Raw genomic sequence first — 20,842 nt, 5'->3', positions numbered from 1 at the left:
TCATGGAACTTATAAACAAAGACATTGGTAATCTCCAAACTCTGGACCCCACCCATTTCGGCTTTGTAAAAGGCAGATCATGTCTCCTAAACCTGATAGACTTCTTTGAAGCAGTCACCAAAGCCGTAGACAAGGGTAAGGTGGTTCACACAGCCTATCTAGATTTTGCCAAGGTTTTCGACACCATCCCCCACTCTGGAATTATAGATAAACTCACTAAACTAGGTATAAATCCCTATGTCACAAGATGGGTTGCCAACTGGTTCACTGACAGAACCCACACTGTGAAAGTAGCAGAGTCCAAATCCAACTTCAGACCAGTGACAAGTGGAGTACCACAGGGTTCAGTCCTGGGTCCTCTCCTGTTTGGTATCTACTTCTCTGAAGTACAGGCTAACACAGAAGGTCTTTGGCTAAAGAAGTTCGCAGATGACTGCAAGCTAGGAGCCATAATCGAAACTCCTAATGATGTGGACATCCTACAAAAGGGCCTCACTGAGACAGATGCCTGGTGTCAAAGCCATGGCCTCAAGCTCAATGCCAAAAAGTGCATTGTCATTCCCTTTGGTAAAAACTCTGTACCCATGAACAACAACATAGGCAGTAGTATATTTAACACAAAAAGTTTGATAAGAGACCTTGGGACACAGGTGGACAGTAGTCTCTCCTTTGATAATCACATCGCCACAGTAGTCAGGAAATCCTTCTATGTGGCACACCTCATCACAAAAGGTTTCTCATCCAGAAAAAAAGAGGTCATTGTTCCCCTCTACTCATCACTCATTAGACCCATTATAGAGTACAAAGCCCCTTTTGGTATGTACCTCACAAGACATCTACAACAACTGGAAAGGTCGCAGAAATACCTCACAAAGAGGATTACCAGCCTCAAACAGATGCCCAACGCAGACCGTCTCAAAAAACTCCAGCTTTACTCCGTTGCATATCGCCTACTCAGAGGTGATCTCTGCCTAACATACAAAGCTATGTCAAACCCAGAGCTGTTGGACATGCTCCACTTAAAGAAATCCCAATGCCTCCAAGCTACACGCTCTAGGGACCTAAACCTTGTCACCACAATAAGTAGAACATGCCGGAGGGATAGATTCCTGTCCCAGCGACTTCCCATACTCTGGAATAAACTACCTATCTATATCAAAGAAAGCTCCTCATTAGCACTCTTCAAGAAAAATCTTGATGACTGGATGGGAAATAGGAAATTCACCCCGGGGATAACCTCTGTGGCTCTGCTCGACAGTGGCACAGAAAAATAATTTTCTTGGGTGGCAAAACCAGGGTACCTTTTTGGCTGGGCTTGTACAGGCTCCAGGTCCGATAGCCTAGTACCTACCTATGAACCTATATATATATATATATATATATATATATATATATATGTGTGTGTGTGTGTGTGTGTGTGTGTGTGTGTGTGTGTGTGTGTGTGTGTGTGTGTATAGACAGAGAAAGAGAATATATGTATATATATATATATATATATATATATATATATATATATATATATATATATATATATATATATAAAATATATGTATATATGTTGAGATATAAGTATGTATGTGTGCTGTTCTGTATTTTGGACAATTAGTTTTATAACACACACACAGCACACTTACATAGGATTAGGACAGATGAAATAATGTTCAGAGACTTGCATTTTCAAAACAAAAAGCTCTTTTGTTTTACCTTTAAGTGGGTACCCCTTGCCCCTACATGGTTTACGAATAAAACACATATTTGCACCCCTAAAACTATCACGTTTACATTTAAAGGGTTTTTAAACGGGCAACAGTACACACTCTTACCAAGTTTGTCTGTTTCAATTAGGTTCTGCCCATGCTGTTGATATGTAGGCCACAACATACCTCTGAACTGTACAAATTTTCACAGAATGTCCAGATTTTTGGCTCATATTTTTGGCCCATTCCTCATAAAATTTGAGGTTTTCTGGCAAATCACTGGAATAATCTGAAGTCACTAAATAGTGACATACATTTGAGTTTCAGACTTCAAATCTTTCAGAAAATGTTTATTAAAATAAACCGTTACTCTAGCAGCCTTCTACATTTATAAGAGCAATATTTAAAATATGTCCCTATTTTTGGGCCTTTGTCCTCCCACTTTGTTGGGCTTTGTCAAGATTTCTTCCACTAAGAGGTTGATAGTTATGGGCCACAATAGTCCTAGCTTCTCAGTCTATCTTTCTCTGCTCTTCACTCATACAGCTTCTCCCCCAAAGCTGTTAATGTTTTCACCTTGGTAGGCCTAATACTTTATGATATTTTTATTTAAGGCTTGTAGGCTGGATCCCAGGCCCACTTTCAGGTGCAGCCTTTTTACAAAACAAAGACATTTACAGTTTATGCAACAGAGGTAGTACAGTCACAGCACAGTTACAATTCACCCCCCCCCATACCCCCTGACTTGGGGGTTGCTCCACACCCCTGCTACTAATATATACTTCTCCAAAACAGAGCAGTCTCAGACTTTGGATACATTCACCCACCCACTCTCATCCCCCCAGATTCACACTTTCATTTCTGACATGCTTAGGATCACAGTTATTATTCTTGGAATTTCAATAGGCACTCTTGAATCTGTTTGACTGCAGCTTCTGAGGATGGGATTGAACAGCTAAAGGGGATGATCCAGCAGACCAGGAAAGGAAATGATCTGTCTGACTATAAGAGATTAGAACTTTGGTAGGACACATTAGAGGTTAGGTATGGGTGGGAAGATTGCTGACCTCAAGGGTGGGAAAAAAAGCAAGATGAACTGAAACTGGTCATATCAGGACATCACTGGGGGGGGGGGGGGGGGGGGTTGTCCACGCAAAGCTGGAAGGAAAAAATAGCCACTGAGATATGAGCTATAATTCAATGGCACACTGAGTTCTGGTAGAGGAAAAAAATCTTGGGTCCTTCACAAAGCTGGTTGTCTCACAGGGTCACTTCATGTATTTGTATAAATAAAGATTTATTTTTAAGTTAATGCACATTATTTGAGGCAAAATTTGTGTTAGTTGTATGTAAAGCTGTTGTCTGGAGAGTGATGATGTAGTTGTTTGGTGGATGATGAAGGCAGTTATAAGTAGGATAGGAAGAAGGGACTGCTATCTGGGGTGCAGTCATTAGTTGCTAATGGGATGCACATGCAATACTGGCATTCTTTAAAAGAGCCAGGTGAGATGGGTGACATATTGTATCTGTGGTTGCTATTAGGCTTTTTATTTTTCGGGTCTTCAGGAACCCAAAGCTTGTGCAGTCAAAATTTTCCATTGGAAAACAATCTAAAAAAGCAACAGGACCTCATCAGGATAGACAGTTCTTTCTTCTTTTTGATTTATTTGTACATCACCCAATCGCCCTGCTGGCCAGCTCCTTCCCTCCTACTCTCTTGGCAGGAAATGGAACTCTCTCCCTTCTTCTCTTAGAACAACATCTAACACTGAAGCCTTCAAAATCCAACTTTTCTCTTACTTATCCTCTAAACATAAGTGCACCTGCTTACATCCTACATAAATCTACATAAATTCCCCTTGAACCCTCTACATCCTTTCTCTTTACTCTACCCTAATACTATCTTCTTTTCTTCTCTTTTTCTCTCTCGATCACTGCTTGATCAAACTATATTCTACTCTCAGTTTATGTACTTTCTCTCTCTACTCCTCATATGTAAATATTGTAAATAGCATGTAACCTTACACCTTCTTTTCATACAGTCAAACCTGCTACTTAAGGAAACTACTAAATCTATTGTATCTACCTTCCTGAATGATGTTTTTTGAAGTATACTGCGTGTATTTGCTTTTTTACTAACTGTATTCAATGTAATGTTATTCCAAATGTATATATTTTATTACTATCTTTTACACTATGTAACTTAGATTGTATTTGCTTTGCTTTTGGAGCTTTTCTCCCCGGGCCTCCACTGAAAATGGGTACGTTCTGGCCCAGTGGACTTCCCCGGTAATCAAACTGGAAATAAATAAATAAATAAATAAATCAAATGATAGACATCAAAAAACAAAAAATAATAATCAGCATAGGATAGTTAGCTGAGTGTTTTTGTCCTTAAATCACACCAAATTACTTCATCAGAACTGGTCATTTGATGTACAAATAAATCAAAAAGAAAGGAGAACCATATATCCTGGTGGGAATTCATAACTGTCAATATGAAAATATTATTTTCTTTATTTGGCAGTTAGAACAGAGTGTTAAAAGTATGAGTTGTAGTTCCTGAGGTACAAGACTTGACACCTGCACCTTCATTTGCTTACTGTGTGTCCTTGAGCAAGTCACTAAATCAGATGTTTCTCCTGGATTGCTCTTGTAAAAGGATTGCGTGTCCAGTGGGCCACCTGGTTAACAAATGGGTATTATTTATTGCTGTAGCAGGGGGTCTGAATCCTAACCAAATTATGGTGTACATGATCCTTAAATATCCATCAGACCACTACAGATCAGGATTGTCTTAGGCCTCAGTGAAGGAGCAGATCAGCAATTTCAGCCTGCCTACCTTATTGTTAGTAAAGCCATTGTTCAAGTGGGTCTTATATCTGAAGCCCCCCCCCCCCACAAGGTAATCTCCATCTCCTGCTATGCAACCTAAATTATGTTCAAGAAATGTTAACATAATCACCCTTTCATCCTGTTTCTGGTGCACCGTTTACATCTTGACCTGGGAAACTGCCTTTTTAGTGACCATTACTCTTGTCAGAAGGATATCAGAACAGCAAGCCCTTATGTGCAAAGCAGTGCTTTCTCTACTTTCTCAAGGGCAGGTCTGATGAATGCCAAATACAGTGTAACAATGACTTCCTTGGACCTAGATGTCATACCTTTGTTTATAAGTTGCACAACATAGAATGATTTCCTCATTACTGTAGACACATGATGGTCAAAGGCTAGATTACTGTCTGTGTGTGTCCCCAACTCGCTGACTAGTGGGTCAACTCTTAAGTGTGTGTTGTCAATTTGATAGTTACCAGAGGTGAATGACTTCATGAAGGATACACTTATGCATTTATTGGCATTTGGTTTTAGTCCATGGCTCTGCCACCAGTTGTTTCTCTGTCAGTCCTTCCTGGAGAACATTTGTGTCAGTGGGTGAGTCAATAACAGCTTCTAATTTGCAATAATCTGCAAATGTAGTAATTTGGAAGCCCTTGATATTGTCCTTGACTTCAAAGATGTAAATACCAAAAAGGTGCAGTCCCAGGACCGATCCCTGAGAGACTCCACTTGTGACTGGTCTCTTTGTAGAGGTGGACTCCCCAATTCTAAGTTCTTAGGTCCTGTCTGTGAGCCAGCTGGCTATCCACTGGGTTACATAAGGGTTTGAACCTAATCTCTTAAGTTTCTCAATAATGCCCGAGTGGGGGTTGCGTCAGTTGCCTTGGTCCAGTCAAAGTAGGCAGTGGGGAACCATTTTGCCCTCATCCATTGCTTTGGTAGCCTTCTCAAAGAAGTCCACCAGGTTTTATAGGCATGACCTGCCCTTGATAAAACCAACATTGCCTTGGGTCCAGTGTCTGGAGGTTTCCTGTGTCATTATTGATCATTTGCATCATCATTCTTTCCCTGGCTTTGCATATGAAACTAGTGAAACTTATGGATCAGTAGTGTCCAGGTTTTGTAGATGTCCCACCTTTGTGCAGATGGATGACAGTTGCTGTTCTCCATTCCTGAGGCAGAAAGCCTGTTTAGAGGCTACAGTTAAATAGTAACCAAAAAACAAAATATCACTTCAAATGGCACAAAGAATAGATCAAGTGAGTTAGCACATTTTATTTTAATATCTGCTTTCATAAGAACATGAACAAAAGTAAAAAAAAAGTATTTAAATACTATTATGTATAATTGCAATCAGTTAAACAATTAACCATTAAATGACTCAACACTACAAATTAATAAGAAAACGTTTTAACCCTTTAATTTCCTGTCTTTTAAAAAAATATTTTATATTAATATGTTCATTCAAGCCAGGTGGGGAATTGCCACATAACCTAATTTGCCATGCTACCTTCCTCTTCTCTACCTGATATTTAAAATCACCACGTCTTTTATCTATACAAATCTGTTCTAAAACTGCAAAACAAAATTTTTAAAATTTTTACAAATAATAGAATGCTTGAAGAGAGTATTGTTGGTATCACAAAATTTAATAGCATATAAATGTTCTTTTATTCTATTCCTAAAACATCTTGTCATCATACCAACTTACAAAAATGACATCCTGAACATAACCCAATGTAAATTACCCCTGTAGATCCACAGTGAAATCTATGTTGAAATTAATGGTGTAAGATAAATGGGAGATTAAAATATATGGACCTTCATGGAACAACCATTACATTTTAAGTCCCTCTGTCTTTGTTTGTAAACTATGGCATCACCTTGATGTCAGTCTTTTCTCATAAATGCTTAAAACTGACCTCCATTTTATACACAAATAATGGTTCATTCCCTAAAACTTCCACCAAATCTTTATTCCCATTAATAATTCTCCAATTTTTATGGATAATGTTTCTAATACCAGAAGTGTCAACTGAAATATCTAAAGTGCAACATGGAATGTTTTTATTATTAATTATCATATCTTTCATACAGTTGCTAACAAACCTGTCTTGCAAAATAGGTGGAAAAGCACTATGTCTCATTTCACAAACCTCCTGGGCTGTTTTTTGTAAAAAAAAAAAATAGAGCTATATCCTCTATTCACAAAGAGACTAGTAATAAAAATAACTTATTTCTCAAAAACGTTGTCATTATTGATGATAAGTGAAGCTCTGATATACTGTCCTCTAAGAATATTACGTCTTATCTGGCCAGCATGATTGTTATGAAAATGAAGATAACTATTAGAAAACATATTCTTTCTATGAATACAACATTCAAAATTCTTAATGTGTTGGTTTCAACTTAATGCAATATCTAACAAACTAACATCATAGCCACAATCTCCCAAAGTAAACTGTAAAAACATAAGTCTCATTTAAATGTTCCAAAAAACTGAGATGTCAAATTTACTAAAATCTCCTTTGAAAATAAAAAATAAACCATTCACAAACCTTTTGTAAAGTATAAACTTATCAAACTCTTGTATACTAGGTAATAACTCTCTCTCCCACCATCCGAGAACAAGGTTAGCACAAGATGGAGAAACTGTAACTTCTATAGGAGCACCTTTCTTCTGTCTATAATACTTACCATGAAAAGAGAAAAAATTGTTTTCTAAAACAATTTCCAACAAGGTGCAATATAACTATATGGAGACTCCATCTATTCGCATATAATTATTTTAATAACATCTAACATACTCAATATCTTGTTGTTGAGGACTCAAAGTAAATATTGATACAACATCTACAGTTACAATAAATAAATTTGTGACAGTGGAGGAAGGTATTGTTAATGAAAAATCTTAATATAGTTTAAAAAAAAATCCCAGGAATCCTGAAAATACAAGGGTAATTTTTGAACCAAACGGCTAAAATGGCATCCAAAAATATAGAAATACCCTTTGTAATTCCACCACTAACAGAAACAATGGGCCTAAATGGAGGGTGGGCTGGACTTTTATGTATTTTAGTTATTCCGAATAGGATACCAATATGTGGTTTATCTATTTGAAAAAAATATAAAGATTAGTGTCTATTTTGCCATTCATTAACAGGTCATATGCTGTTAATAAGCCTATATTTTGATATTCCTCTTCGTTACTTAGTATCTCTTCAATGGCTTTATATTATATTATCATTTAATGGTTAATTGTTTAACTGATTGCAATTATACATAATAGTAAGTGCTTGGTTTTTACTTTTGTTCATGTTCTGATGAAGTTGTTACGAAAGCGGATATAAAAATAAACTGTGCTAACTCTTTTGGTTTACCCTTTGTGCCATTTGAAATGATATTTTGTTTGTTTTTTGCTTTTTTTTTTTTTTTTTGGTTACTTTTACACATCGTCTCTGTGGTTGATTTTTATTAGTAACGTTAAATAGTAATTCCAGAGGGCCTGAGAGGTCATGTTTTATGCTAGTTAGAAGGCATCCCGGGATATTGTCTGGGCCCATTGATGCAGTTTTCTTGGCCTTAGAGAGAGCATTAAGGACCTGTTCCCTAGTGTTAGCAGGGGCAGTTATATTTGATGGCATTTCCTGAGGGAAGATTGATGGGGAGACAGGGGTAAAGTTGGAGCTGAATTTCAGGGTTGCCTTATCTTCTGGCTCAGTATAGGTGACTCCATTTGCAATTAACTCTGCACACAATTGTGTATTGCCTTTGAAGTTATGGGCATAGGTAAAGAATGCCTTGTGGTCGTCCTTAGCCTGGGAGGCCAAACGTACCTCAAATCTGGCTTTGGTAGACTTTATTTGTCCTCTGCATTGCTTGTTTAGTTTGAAGAGAGTGCTTTTATCCTGTTGGCTGTTGATGTTGCGATTCCACCAGGGTGGCTTGTTTTTTGAGCTAGTTCTGTACTTCCTGGTAGATACAGCTGCCTGTATGCAGCTATCAACATGCTTGTATGGGGTTTCTGTGAAGAGTTCTGCATAGGCAGCAGTATTCTCAGGGTTTATGGGGTCTTGAAATTTTGCCAGGTTATCACTTAATAGCAGGAAGGTAACCTTAGAGTAGTTCCTGACTATTCCAGGGTTAGCTGGGGTTCCAGGTTTTATTTTTGCTTCAAAGGAGACCATTTTGTGGTCTGATCTTGCCAGAGAAGACATTACACTAGGTGGTGTGCAGCACTCTCCCATATTAGTGAGGACCAGATCCATTATGGTTGCTCCCCTTGTTGGTGTTTTGACAATCTGGTCCAGGAAGTTGGTGTTTACAAAATCCAGAAATCTCTGTGCCTATACATTTGGTGTCATATCTGATTCTTAGTTAATAGGGGGGTAATTATAGTTGCCCATGAATATGGTTTTAGGGTGGATGGTGAGTGTTTCCAATAAGTTTAAATATATGGTACGAGTTTCCTAGCACTGAGCAGTAACACCTTTAATTTTTCTTGGTTTTGCTTTGATATATCGGAAGTACTTTCAGTTTGGCATTGCCTAAAAAAAGGTACTATGGGGAAGACAATGTTTTAGCTAATATTCAAAATTCTAGAGGGGAGAGGTACAGAGCATCCCTGACAAAGTGGCGTGGTCTGTTGACCATCTCCATCCATGCTGACAAATATTGCACCCCCTTAAAATGACACCAGAAACTAAGTCAATTATTAAAGTCAGTCATCTTTTGTTTGTATTCTGGCATCATCCTTGGAGAAGGTAAAATGCTATATAAAATGCAATATATCATGGGGCTAATGCTAGAATGAAGGTAAATGCAGAGTTATCTAGCAGTACTGGACTAATTAGGGGCCTCAGGCAGGGATGCCGACTATTGCCAGTATTGTTCTCATTATATTACAGCCAGTAGCTGTAAGGCTGAGGGAATGAAATATACAGGGACTGAGGTTGGAAGGAAATGAGGAGAAAGTTATGCTTTATGGTCTTTCTATCAAATCTGGATATTCACTTCGACAAACTTTTTTACTGAATTGTTGCAATTTGGGAGGGCTTCAGGATTTAAAAGAATGTAGGAAAAACCCATGCAATAAAGATTAAATAATTATAAACCCACACGCGCGCATGCACACAGAAATAACTTCCAGATATTCGGGCGGTGCAGTGGTGCAGCAGTTAATGTTGTCGCCTCACAGCAAGAGGTTCTCTGGTTCGATTCTCGGCTGGGGTGCCTTCTGTGTGGAGTTTGCATGTTCTCCCTGTGTTCGCGTGGGTTTCCTCCGGGTACTCCGGTTTCCTCCCACATTCCAAAGACATGCATCTGGAGCATTTCTCCCCGGGCCTCCGCTGAAAACAGGCTCTGTGGAACCTAGTCGGACATTCCCGGTCAACAAATGTAAAATAAATAAAATAAAATATTCCCAACTGTGTCAAAGTGAAGGAATCAATTATTTGGGAATACTATTGGCTCCTACCTTGAAAAACACCTTGAGGAGCCCATATAATAGTCAGAAGAAGAGGAAGACGATGAAGTAATTCGTTTCGTGGATTGAAGTATGGAAATTATTAGATATAGATTTTAAGTAAAAAAAGTCAAACGATATGGATGTTTGTATTACCCCTCGTGTAATACTTTTTCCAAGCAATTCCACTGGATCCAGGGATTTCTTTTTTTGAGAGACTTGAACAATAAGCTTTCAGACTTTATTTGGGGACCAACTAGCCCACGGAGACCCTGGGAGAAATTAATAAAGCCAAAACGGAGGGCTAACATTACCTGATTTATGGTTCTACTAGAAAGCCACACAGAAGGTTTTGTGACTTGGCAACAACCAACCAATAATCTGAAATGGTTACAGTTGGGCAAAGCAAAATCAAAAGCATGGCTATAGACCCTGACTCAGTTTTATGGACACAGGACAGTACTGACCCAGTGACATGTGGAATGTTATTATTAGGACATTAAGATGCATGATGAAATATACTAATTCAGGAGGACAGATTAACGGATTGGCCCCAATAAAAGTAAGCATATATAGGAGTCAGGATGTGGGCCCAATTTTGATATGGTTATCAAGACTCACAGAGGTTAGATATTGACATATCAGAGTAGGAGGCATTTTTGACCTGGAAGGCCTTTAAAGCCAGGTTTTAAGAAGGAAACTGACAATTTCTGCTCTTTAATGTATTATCTCAGCTGGATTAAAAAGAGATACAATTAGGAAACAAAGGTGCAGACCTCTGTGATTAGGAGAATTATGTACTATCTACAAAGAGGCAAGACTGGACACCAAATAATATTGTATCAAAGTTAAATAAAATAGTTGTAGGAGTTTGCAGGAAACAGGATGAAAATTTTGAAAAAGACTGGGAACAAAGTTTAGGGAGGAGATTATCCCTAGAACAATAGAAAAAGATTTATCACAAAACTTTGGCAGTAACCACCTTGTGGAAATTTAAAACTGGATGGAAATGTTTCTACGAATATTTTTATACCCCTTCACATTTAAGTAGGATGTATGCAACTGCTGAAAGTACATGTTGGAGTAATGGAGCTTAAGAAAATTCTGGGAGAAATAATCAGCTTTCAGCAAGGAATATTACTTACAGGTGGGGACTGGAATTTGATTTGCAGTAGTGAAGATGTGTCGGGGGGCCCAGAAGGGAAAATATAACAAAGCAGGGAAGGTCTTTGAAGAAATTTATGAAAATATTTGGCATGGAAGATGTGAATTTGGTAATAGGAGTTAGGAGGGAATTTGCATATTATTCCCGAAGATATAAAAACTGGGCTAGGCTAGACAGAATTTACATTTCAAAGGGTCATGTGCATTTAATTGAAAGTTTTGATATGTATCCAATAACCATTTCAGATCAAGCACCAGTAGTAACTAAAATAAAAATGCAGGGTAATGAAATAAAAATAACACACTGGCCCTTTCCCATCTATTTGTTGAAAAGAGAGAAATTTAAGGAATGGTTAGTGGAAATTATTCAGGAGCTATTAGAGAAGACAGACATTTCTTCTGAAAATATAGCTAGGGAGTGGGATAAAATTAAAATGGAGTTTAAAAATAGGGTAGAAATAAAAGAAAGAGAGATATGGTTAAGAAGTGACAAGAATTATTCAGAGGGACTGACAGATGTTAGAGTATTACAGAATAGGGGGAATCTCACAGAACAAAAAGGGGAGCAATTATAGAATTCTAAGCAGAAAATAAAGAATTACTTTGATAATATGCATGAGCTTAGCAACTGTTTTTTGATAATAACACCAGAGCACAAAAACTTTTAGTGCAATGACTCAGGCAACAAAAAGTAGAAAGGGTTGTCATCAAGCTTAGGGTGCCTAACAAGGAAGGTAATGAGATGCTGTAGAGGTACTAGAAATATTTCGGAAATTTTATGAAAGTCTGTACAAAGCAGAGAAAGATGGAGATCAAGAAAATGTACAAATGGAAATGTTTATGGAAGAATTAAATATCCCAAAGTTAGAGGTAGATGAGACTAAATGAATAACAGGATACGAGGAAATGAGATAAAAATGGTGCTATATAACCAATCCGCAGGAAACTCCCCAGAAATAGACGGTATTCCTGTGGACATTTGGAAGCTAGGAGGGAAAAATGATAAAGATCTGGAAGGTTTCATTTAACAGTATTTTAAGAGGAAGAGAAACACCAACACCCTAGAAAAAAGTGGTGGTGGCTATAATACCTTGTTGTGTCTTTCGGCTTTTCCCAGTTAGGGGTCGCCACAGCGGAACTCCGGTCCGCTAATGATTGGCAGTAGATTTTTACATGCCGAGTTGCTGGCCCTGACGCACAACCTTCAACGAAGGTACGCCCATTCACGAATGTCTCCACACAGAAGACGTTCTAGCTGAGAATCGAACAGGACAACGTCTTGCTGTGAGGCGACAACACTACCGCAGCACCACCACCGCAGTCAGTGGCTATAATACCTAAAGAGGGTAAAGACCCATCAGACTCAGCTTCGTACAGGCCCATTTCAATCCTAAACCATGATTATAACGTGTTTATGTCTATAATGGCTAAAAGAATGGCAAAGGTGATGCCAAAATGGATCAGTGTGTTTTTTTTGAAGAGAAGGCAAACATTTGACAACATTAACAGAACATTGATGACCCAGAGAAAAGCTGAATGTAAGAATATACCACTGTTGTTAGTGGGTCTTGATGAAGAAAAAGCATTTGACAGAGTAAGCTGGGAGTATCTGAGCAGGGCAAGGAAAGCATTTGCATTCCCTGATAAAATTATAGGGTTGATTAGGAGAATATATGAGGGATCAGACGCAAATATTAAAGTGGGTGGGGCTCTCTCAGATAATTGATTAGAGGGACCAGGCAGGGGTGTCCTTTTTCCCCTTTGTTATTTGCACTATATTTAGAACCATTGGCAAAGAAAATAAAAAACTCAGAAATTCAAGGATATAATTGGTATGATAGTCAAGAAAAGTTGTCTCTCTTTGCAGATTACTTTATTTTATACCTGATAAAACCAGAAAAGGACATTTCAGTGTTGTGGAACATTTTGAGGCAGTTTCAGATCCTTTCAGGATACAAAATTAATGAAGCTAAAACAAAGGCAATAGCTGTAAATTGTGTACCCACACCTGAATTGGTTCAACAATATCCATATTTATGAGGACATGATAAAATGAAGTACTTAAGAGTATGGATTAAAACGGATTCAGGTGTGGCAGCCAGTGATAAGTGGGAAAAGACTAAAAAAGATCATACAAAAACTGAGAAATTAGAAGCTCTTTTATATGGATATGGATAACAAGATACAAGCAGTTAAAATGTTTTTAGTCCTTTAGTTTTATACACAGGTCAGGCATATTTTTATCAACCAGAAGAGAAGTTGTGGATAGCAATTAATAAAGAGCTGAAGGATTTTATCTGGGAGGGGAAGACAGCAAGAGTCAACTGAGATAAGATGATTCTTCCAGTTGAGCCAAGCAGTTTGGGATTAGCCAATTTGAAGGATTACTTCAGAGCTATACAAGTAAGAGTCCCATACATAGGACAAGCAGAAAACTATAATCTGAACTGGAAAGGGATGATGATGAAATAGGGGGAAGTCCAAGAAACAAGGAAGGACTGGGATTTTGGATGCAGATCCTTAAGGAAAATAACAATAACCATAAAAATATTATATTCATAAAATAGCAGAAAGTATTCTAAGAACTAAGACAACATGGGAATGGAGAATGGAGATTCTGTCAGTAGGGATGACTGCAATGAGGGGTACAGAGAATAGGCAAGAGAGGGTTAGAAATTATTGGAGCAAGCTGGGAAAAGAACCAAAGTATTAGGAGGAGATAATTAGAGACAGAAAGATAATAGAATGGAAGAGACCAATAATTTATTTGGACTGCAGGCTAGAGATTGCCTTCTCTATCAAGGATTGATATCAGAGTATAGGCAAAGAGAAAGAAATAGGGGAATCCTAAGTAAAATATCAGCACTGATAGAGTTTTTTGCAGAATCTAGAACAGAAGCTGTGGTCAAAAAAGGAATAATTAGTAGAGCATACCAAATATTGCACGATAACTATAAGAATCAATCAGAGGAGGATGAAAGGATTAGGACGATAGATTGGCTAAGCAATTCACAAATAAACAATCGGGAGGATATATGTATGTCTCCCAAGCATACAACAAATTCTAGAAGATTTAGAATCTTTGGAAGTGTTTACATAGGTATTTTATTCCCCAAGTAGACTGCAAAGAATTTTTCCTCATGTAGACAGCAAATGTTGGAGGTGTGATGAGGAAGAAAGAGTTCATTGGGAACATATTTTCTGGGAGAGTAATGAGTTGGCAGACTTTAAAGATTCCCTGCAGACTGCTCCATCAGAGATACTGAGTCAGCAAATTGGTATAACTGAGGAAATTGTTTTCTCAGCTATGATACAAAATTGAAATTTCCTAGAAATAGTAAGGATTTGTTAAGTCTAATTATGATGGCTGCCAAAAAAAGCAATTACTAGAAAATCGAAATCAAAGTGTAAACCAACTTTACTAGAAGTAGTGAATATAGTAACAGAGATAAAACAATTGGAATTGGGATCTTTAGAAAAGGGTAGGAGCAAATTGCATAAAAAATGGGAATTGTGGGAACAATACATGCAGAGGAGAGGAGGAACGAGGTTTAAGAAAAGGCAGGATTTGAAAGAGGTATATAATGTTTGAATGACAATGACTGGATAGATTATAAGTGATGTATAACATTTGCAAATAAAATTATGCCATAATGGTTTGTTTTAATTTATATAAATGTATGATTGCCTATGTCATACGTGATAATTTAATAAAGATGTTTCTTGTTTAAAAAAAAAAGTACATGTTGGAGGTGATGAAGGGATATTTTGGGTACATGGTGACATATTTTTTATATTCTTCTAAACTAAAAGAGATTAAGGGATTCTTTGACAGGAAAGTAAGTAGGTTATGTCTGGAGAAATCTCCCCTAATGAAAGCTACTTATATTTTGGGTCCCCATTTGGAAGGAATTGGAACAAATAAGACAATGCCTTAGTAGGTGTTGTAATATTGTCAATGAAGAAAGATATAAGTAGGAGATGGAAAAAAGTGGACCATCTTACAGTATAGGATATTAATGAACTGATCCACTGAATTTACCAACAGGAAAGTATACTCTCTTGGGCGAAGAAAAAAAGGTTAAATTACAGCGGAAATGGATAAAATGGATCTCAAGTGAGGAAACTTAACGGATATATTACACACTCAATTTACATATGGATATTAATAGGTTAAAGCTGGGATGGTGTCCTCACATGAAGGACTTTTAAAATTGTTAGTGGTCATAAAGGTATACTGTAATACTAAAATTTGTTTTTAGTTTTGGAATATGCAATTTTTATGTATACTATTGTGAAGATCTAATAGTTACCTTGAATAATAATGGCTTCTGGAAAAAAAGATGCACAGAACATATATGAACAAATTAACACAAAACCAGGACACAAGGAAGCAAACATACATAGTTAGAGGTCTAGAAACAAGCAGTACCAGGACCTACAACATTATTCTACTCTCCAGCCCGGTTATGGTTGGTGTTTTGGTCCTATGATATTTGAAACTAAATCCAGTAATTTTAGCAGCAAGTAAATTAATATTGATAGTAGCAACAGTTTGTCTGCTAGACAGAATGGATAGGAATGAAGAAATGCAAGAACATGAATGCAAAAGAAAAAAAGCTAACAAAGCTAACAAAGTGTATTACCTTAAATCTGTCCTTTGTTTTCTTTTTCTGCAGTTACTGTGTGAATTTCCGCCTGAAGCAGGTAGGAAGAGCTTGCCAACTCCAGCTTTGGACCAGTCATCTTGTCCGGGAGAGACTAGTATGTGTGGAATGCCAGGCAACTGCCATGGGGAATGGATATCATTGTGTGGGAGATGGACTAGATAATACAAGGTAAATTGTTGTTCCTAGCAGGAGTGTACAGAGCAGTCAGTTTCTGTATCAAATGATCATAGTTTCACATAAAACAGTGCTTGAAATTCATAGGCTTTGTATTTATTGAATTTAATTAACTAGACAGATCCCATGGAACCTAAGGCATGATTTGTGCAAACCTCAATTTCAGTAATGACTTGGAATTATGTTTACAGTAACTAGAGGTATTTGGTCGAAATGTAGTGGAATCTCCACTACTTTTCGACATCTAGAGCAAGAGGCCTTTAACATCTATATGAGAGAGACTTGGGTTTTAAATGTCATCCACAGGAAGGTACCTCAAAAGTGTATCACTGCCCCTTGTACTGTATTACAGTGGCAATTGTTAGTGCTGGAGTATTAACTCCTGATGTGGGGATAGAACTCCCACCTGTCTATAATAAAAAACAAAATGCAAACTACTGAGTATTTATCACTGAAAGATCCACAGGTGTGAAACAAGTTAAAAGATAGCTGCCTAGCAATGTGACATACAGGGATAAAGACCTGTGTGTGACCTAGGTTATCAGACTTTTAAAAGTGGCTTGGGCCCTTAAGAGAAGGTGGGAGTGAGCAGTTTATGCTGACTTATCCATTCTGGGATGAGAGAAATGGTGATCCTAATTAGACAAATCTACTTCTGTGCAAGAGGATGCTTACACAATACCAGTGTCCACGGGACTGGGGTACATGGGCTTGACAAACATAAGCTGGTGATTGTATAGCCCTTATGAGTATGTGTATGAGAGTATGCATATAACGGTGGAAGGAAGACACCCCTGTAGTGATACAGGTGCGTGTACACACACACACACACACACACACATATACACACACACACACACACACACACACACACACACACACACACACACACACACACACACACACACACATGACCAAATAGGCATTCATTGCTGGGATGTAGGTGAAGGCATAAACATTGTCATGGCTACCTGCATAACCACCCCCAGACCAATCTTGACCTCAATGGGAAATAACAGTGATATGTGAATGAATAGCTGGGCTCAACAATCAGCAGGCACACCATGAAACAGCATATAGAATAAAAAGTTGGATACTCTTAAGGAAAAAAAGTATAATTGTGTAACTCCTCTTTCTGTAAAGCAATTGAGCTGCACCAGTGTTTGCATTAGCATTATCAGTGTTAGTGTTGTGAGATGCCATTGAGAAACTGCTAAGTCAGACATTGTTGTATGCAGTATATTTTTTCCTCTTTTAAATGTATGCTATGATCCTTAAGCAATATAAATGCAGTGATGTAAATCCTTTGTCCAATGTATCTTGCAGCTACTGCCTCTTGTAAGAAGCTTGATCTTCCTGTGGTGGTATGTCCTACTACTGGTCCCTTACTGTTTTTTTTACTTCCATTTTTTTGCTTTTCTATTATATTGCAGTTGTAAGTTGTTTTTGCGATAGATGATTCACTAGCCCTAGCACAGGAATGCCTTCCTGTCCTTCATAATTCCCCAGTATCTGCCTACACCCTGCTAATTACTTTTTCCATTCAAAATATGCTTTTGTTTGACATGACAGATTATAATTTCTTTTCTTCATTCCATGATGGCTGATGTCTCCTGAGCAATTGTCACTGAAAGGTTCATAGGTGTGGGGCAGTGAATTAAGCTTTCTGTACTTTTTCATTCAGTTGTTATGTTATGAATATTAAGGTGTGGTATTATGGGCTTTAAAGGAATACAGTTACTTTCTGTTCCAGTTTTTCATTAGAGAAACCATGTTGTCATTTGCCATTTCATTAAAGAGAGAGTTCATGACAATAAAACACCCGCACAATTTCTGTCACTAACTACATGTTCTTACCACAGGTAATTCATCCCTAACTACTCACTGAGGTCCTCTAATCCCAAGCAGCACAGCCTAAGGATCGGGGTAATTCAACTAGGTCATGCAATTTTCAAGCAGAGACTGAGGGAATCAAACTCTGATCTACAGGGCAAATTTCATTAGCAGCTCATAACCTTAATCCTGTAGACTAAATTGCCACATGTGTGTGGGTGTGTTTGTGTACATTTTTGCTTAAACATGTTCATAGTCTGTGTAAATTTTTTGCTTAAACATTTTCAGATATACGTATATGTATATATATAAGATATATATATATATATATATATATATATATATATATATATATATATATATATATATATATATATATATATATATATAAAGAAAGTTACTGTTTGTCATTTTTGCATTTAAGTTACCTGTAACACATTGCATTTAAGTTACCTGGCACTTGCTCACTAAAGCAATTATATGTCAGCACTAAAAAATTAAAAGCACTACACCCTCACAAACTCCCCTTGAGTACCTTGTTCCCCATTAGCCCTTTTTTTTTCAATTATAAAGGAATTCCCAATACTATTCTAGCATATCCAAAGGTCAGTTGTCAATCTCCTCTCCGGTCCAGCTGGTTAATCTGGGAATCTTGAGGCAATGTTACAACTGCCTCATGTACACAGACAACTCTCTCCTCCTCCCAACAAATTCCAACACATGTGAGAGATGCAACCATATAGCCATACTGGAGGCTAAGCTCTCTCAACTCAGTACTGGCGTAACCAGTCAGGGGGAGAAGAAAACTACACTCAATACAATTGCAGTCTCACATAGACCTACCACGGCAGCAAACCAAACACATAAACACACAAAAACATACTCGGAGGCTCTAAATAAAAATCTGCCTAAGCAGCAGAGACCTCCAAAGCAGACACCCAAGCAACCGCTACCCCAAAACAAAACACGTGCAACATATAGCTCACAAAACCAGTGTGCCAACCAGTCACAGCCCTTAAGGCTAAACAACACACCTGATACACTTGTAATAGGTGACTCTATCGTCAGGCACACTGATGTCCGCTCACCAGGCTGAACAAGGAGAAGGTCACGGTGAGCTGCCTGTCGGGCATTAGGATCCGCCACATAACACAAGCACTCAGGTCACTCCAACTCAAGTACAAATATGACTCAGTCATTGTCCATGCTGGTGTGAATGACCTGAGACGTACCTCCCTGGACTACATGAAAAGAGACATAGAGGAGCTCTCTGAGCATGTAGCCCAGGCCGGTATGACTTTGACCTTGAGTAGCATCTTACCCTCATCAAGAATGATGCCACAATATGAAGACAAGATGATCAATTTCAACAACTGGCATAAGTATTGGTGTCATTCAATGGGGATCCAATGTCTGTCAGCCTGGGATGACATGCTCGACAAGCCACGATGCTTCGCTAGAGACGGCTTGCACCTGTCACCCCTGGGCTTTCGGATATTGGCAAAGGCTCTTGCTACCCCCATAGTGCCTTTTTTAGGCAAGGCTCAAAAGACAAATCCACCTCCATAGGTATCACAAGGGATAAGAAACTAAGAGTAATGCTACTCAACGCCAGAAGTCTAAATCTCAAGATGCACGCACTCGAAACTCTCCTTAGCATGGAGAACATCGATATCTGTGCAGTAACAGAAACCTGGTTCAAGGCTCCCGAGAGCACCCCAGCACTACCAGGTTATACCTCATAGCATGCTTTTCGGCCCCAAAACTTGGACCGAACCACAAAAGGAGGGGGAGTATCAGTATTCGTCAAAGATACCCACACCTCCAAGTTGGTGGCACAGCACGAAGCATCAGAGACTATCCATGTGCAACTAACAGTGGGTAAAACTGCCTTCCAGTTTATAGCCTGCTACAGACCACCCTCCCAAACCCAGGAACCCCACTCGGCCTTCCTGAGAACACTGTAAAATATGAAGGTCTCTCCAAACACCATTATATTGGGCGACTTCAACTACCCAAACATAGACTGGGAGCATTACTCTAGCTCCAAAACCCTAGCCCAAAGGTTCCTAGAATTTATAAACTCAAATGCTATGGAACAACTTGTTACCACTCCCACAAGAGGGGAGAACATACTGGACCTGATCATCACCAACATGGGGACTCTATGCTCCAGACCAGAAGTGTATCCCTCATTGGTAAGATTAGACCATAAACTAATCTCACTGGATATTCACATCGCGACTCCACCCCCTGCCCTGAAAACCACAGTGAAAAACTTCTCTAATGCAAATATCACACTCCTTCAAACTGAGGTGGAATCCTTCAAAGCCCCCGGGCCTGTGGAAAATACGGCCCAGACCGCAGAATCCTTTATAAACGCATTCTATGAACACCTTCAGGAATGCATGGATCATGCAATCCCAAATAAAACAAAGTCCCAATCCTCCAAAGGCAGACGTCCTGTCTGGTGGACCCCAGCCATAAACAAACTATACAATAGAAGGAAGAAGCTACTACATGATAGAGCAAAATCCCAAAAAGGGAAGGCATCTCTGATCAGTATTAGCAAAAAACTACGGGCACTCATAAAATCGTCTAAGGCCAGCTTCGAGAGAAAAATTGCACAGGACACTAAGGATAATCACAAGGCTTTCTTTAGTTATGTTAGGAACCTGGGTGGGAATTCCCAGATATGCTCAGAATTAGTCCAAAATGACAAAAAATACACCGAACCCACAGACATTGCCAACATCCTAGCTGACAGGTTCAGCGCAAACGTCTCCCAACAAAAGGGCAAATATCTATCCCAGCAGAGTGCTGCCCCCCTGACATCTCAGATGCTCAGGTAAGAGCTGCCCTCTCCAAAGGAAAAAACACAGCATCAATGGGACCAGACTGTGTCCCGGGCTGTGTCCTACATGAACTCAAAGAAGAGCTAAACCCAAACATAAAACTACTGTTCAATCTCAGCCTTACTACAGGATATGTACCCAAAGAGT

General features: G+C 38.5%; 1 protein-coding gene across 1 annotated transcript in view; it reads left to right on the top strand.

Annotated features, from left to right (window-relative positions):
- Positions 1–20,842, top strand: part of LOC122813033 (somatomedin-B and thrombospondin type-1 domain-containing protein-like) — a 716,231-nt gene that overhangs the window by 689,188 nt on the left and 6,201 nt on the right. Inside the window, exon 4 of the mRNA XM_044085142.1 lies at positions 15,843–16,001. Coding sequence (XP_043941077.1) covers positions 15,843–16,001 — 159 coding nt within the window. The remainder of the gene's footprint in view (positions 1–15,842; positions 16,002–20,842) is intronic.

Source organism: Protopterus annectens, chromosome 10.part0, assembly GCF_019279795.1.
Source record: "Protopterus annectens isolate FY-2018-M chromosome 10.part0, PAN1.0, whole genome shotgun sequence".
Classification (NCBI taxonomy): domain Eukaryota; kingdom Metazoa; phylum Chordata; order Ceratodontiformes; family Protopteridae; genus Protopterus; species Protopterus annectens.
This window is presented reverse-complemented; position numbering and strand designations above follow the sequence as displayed.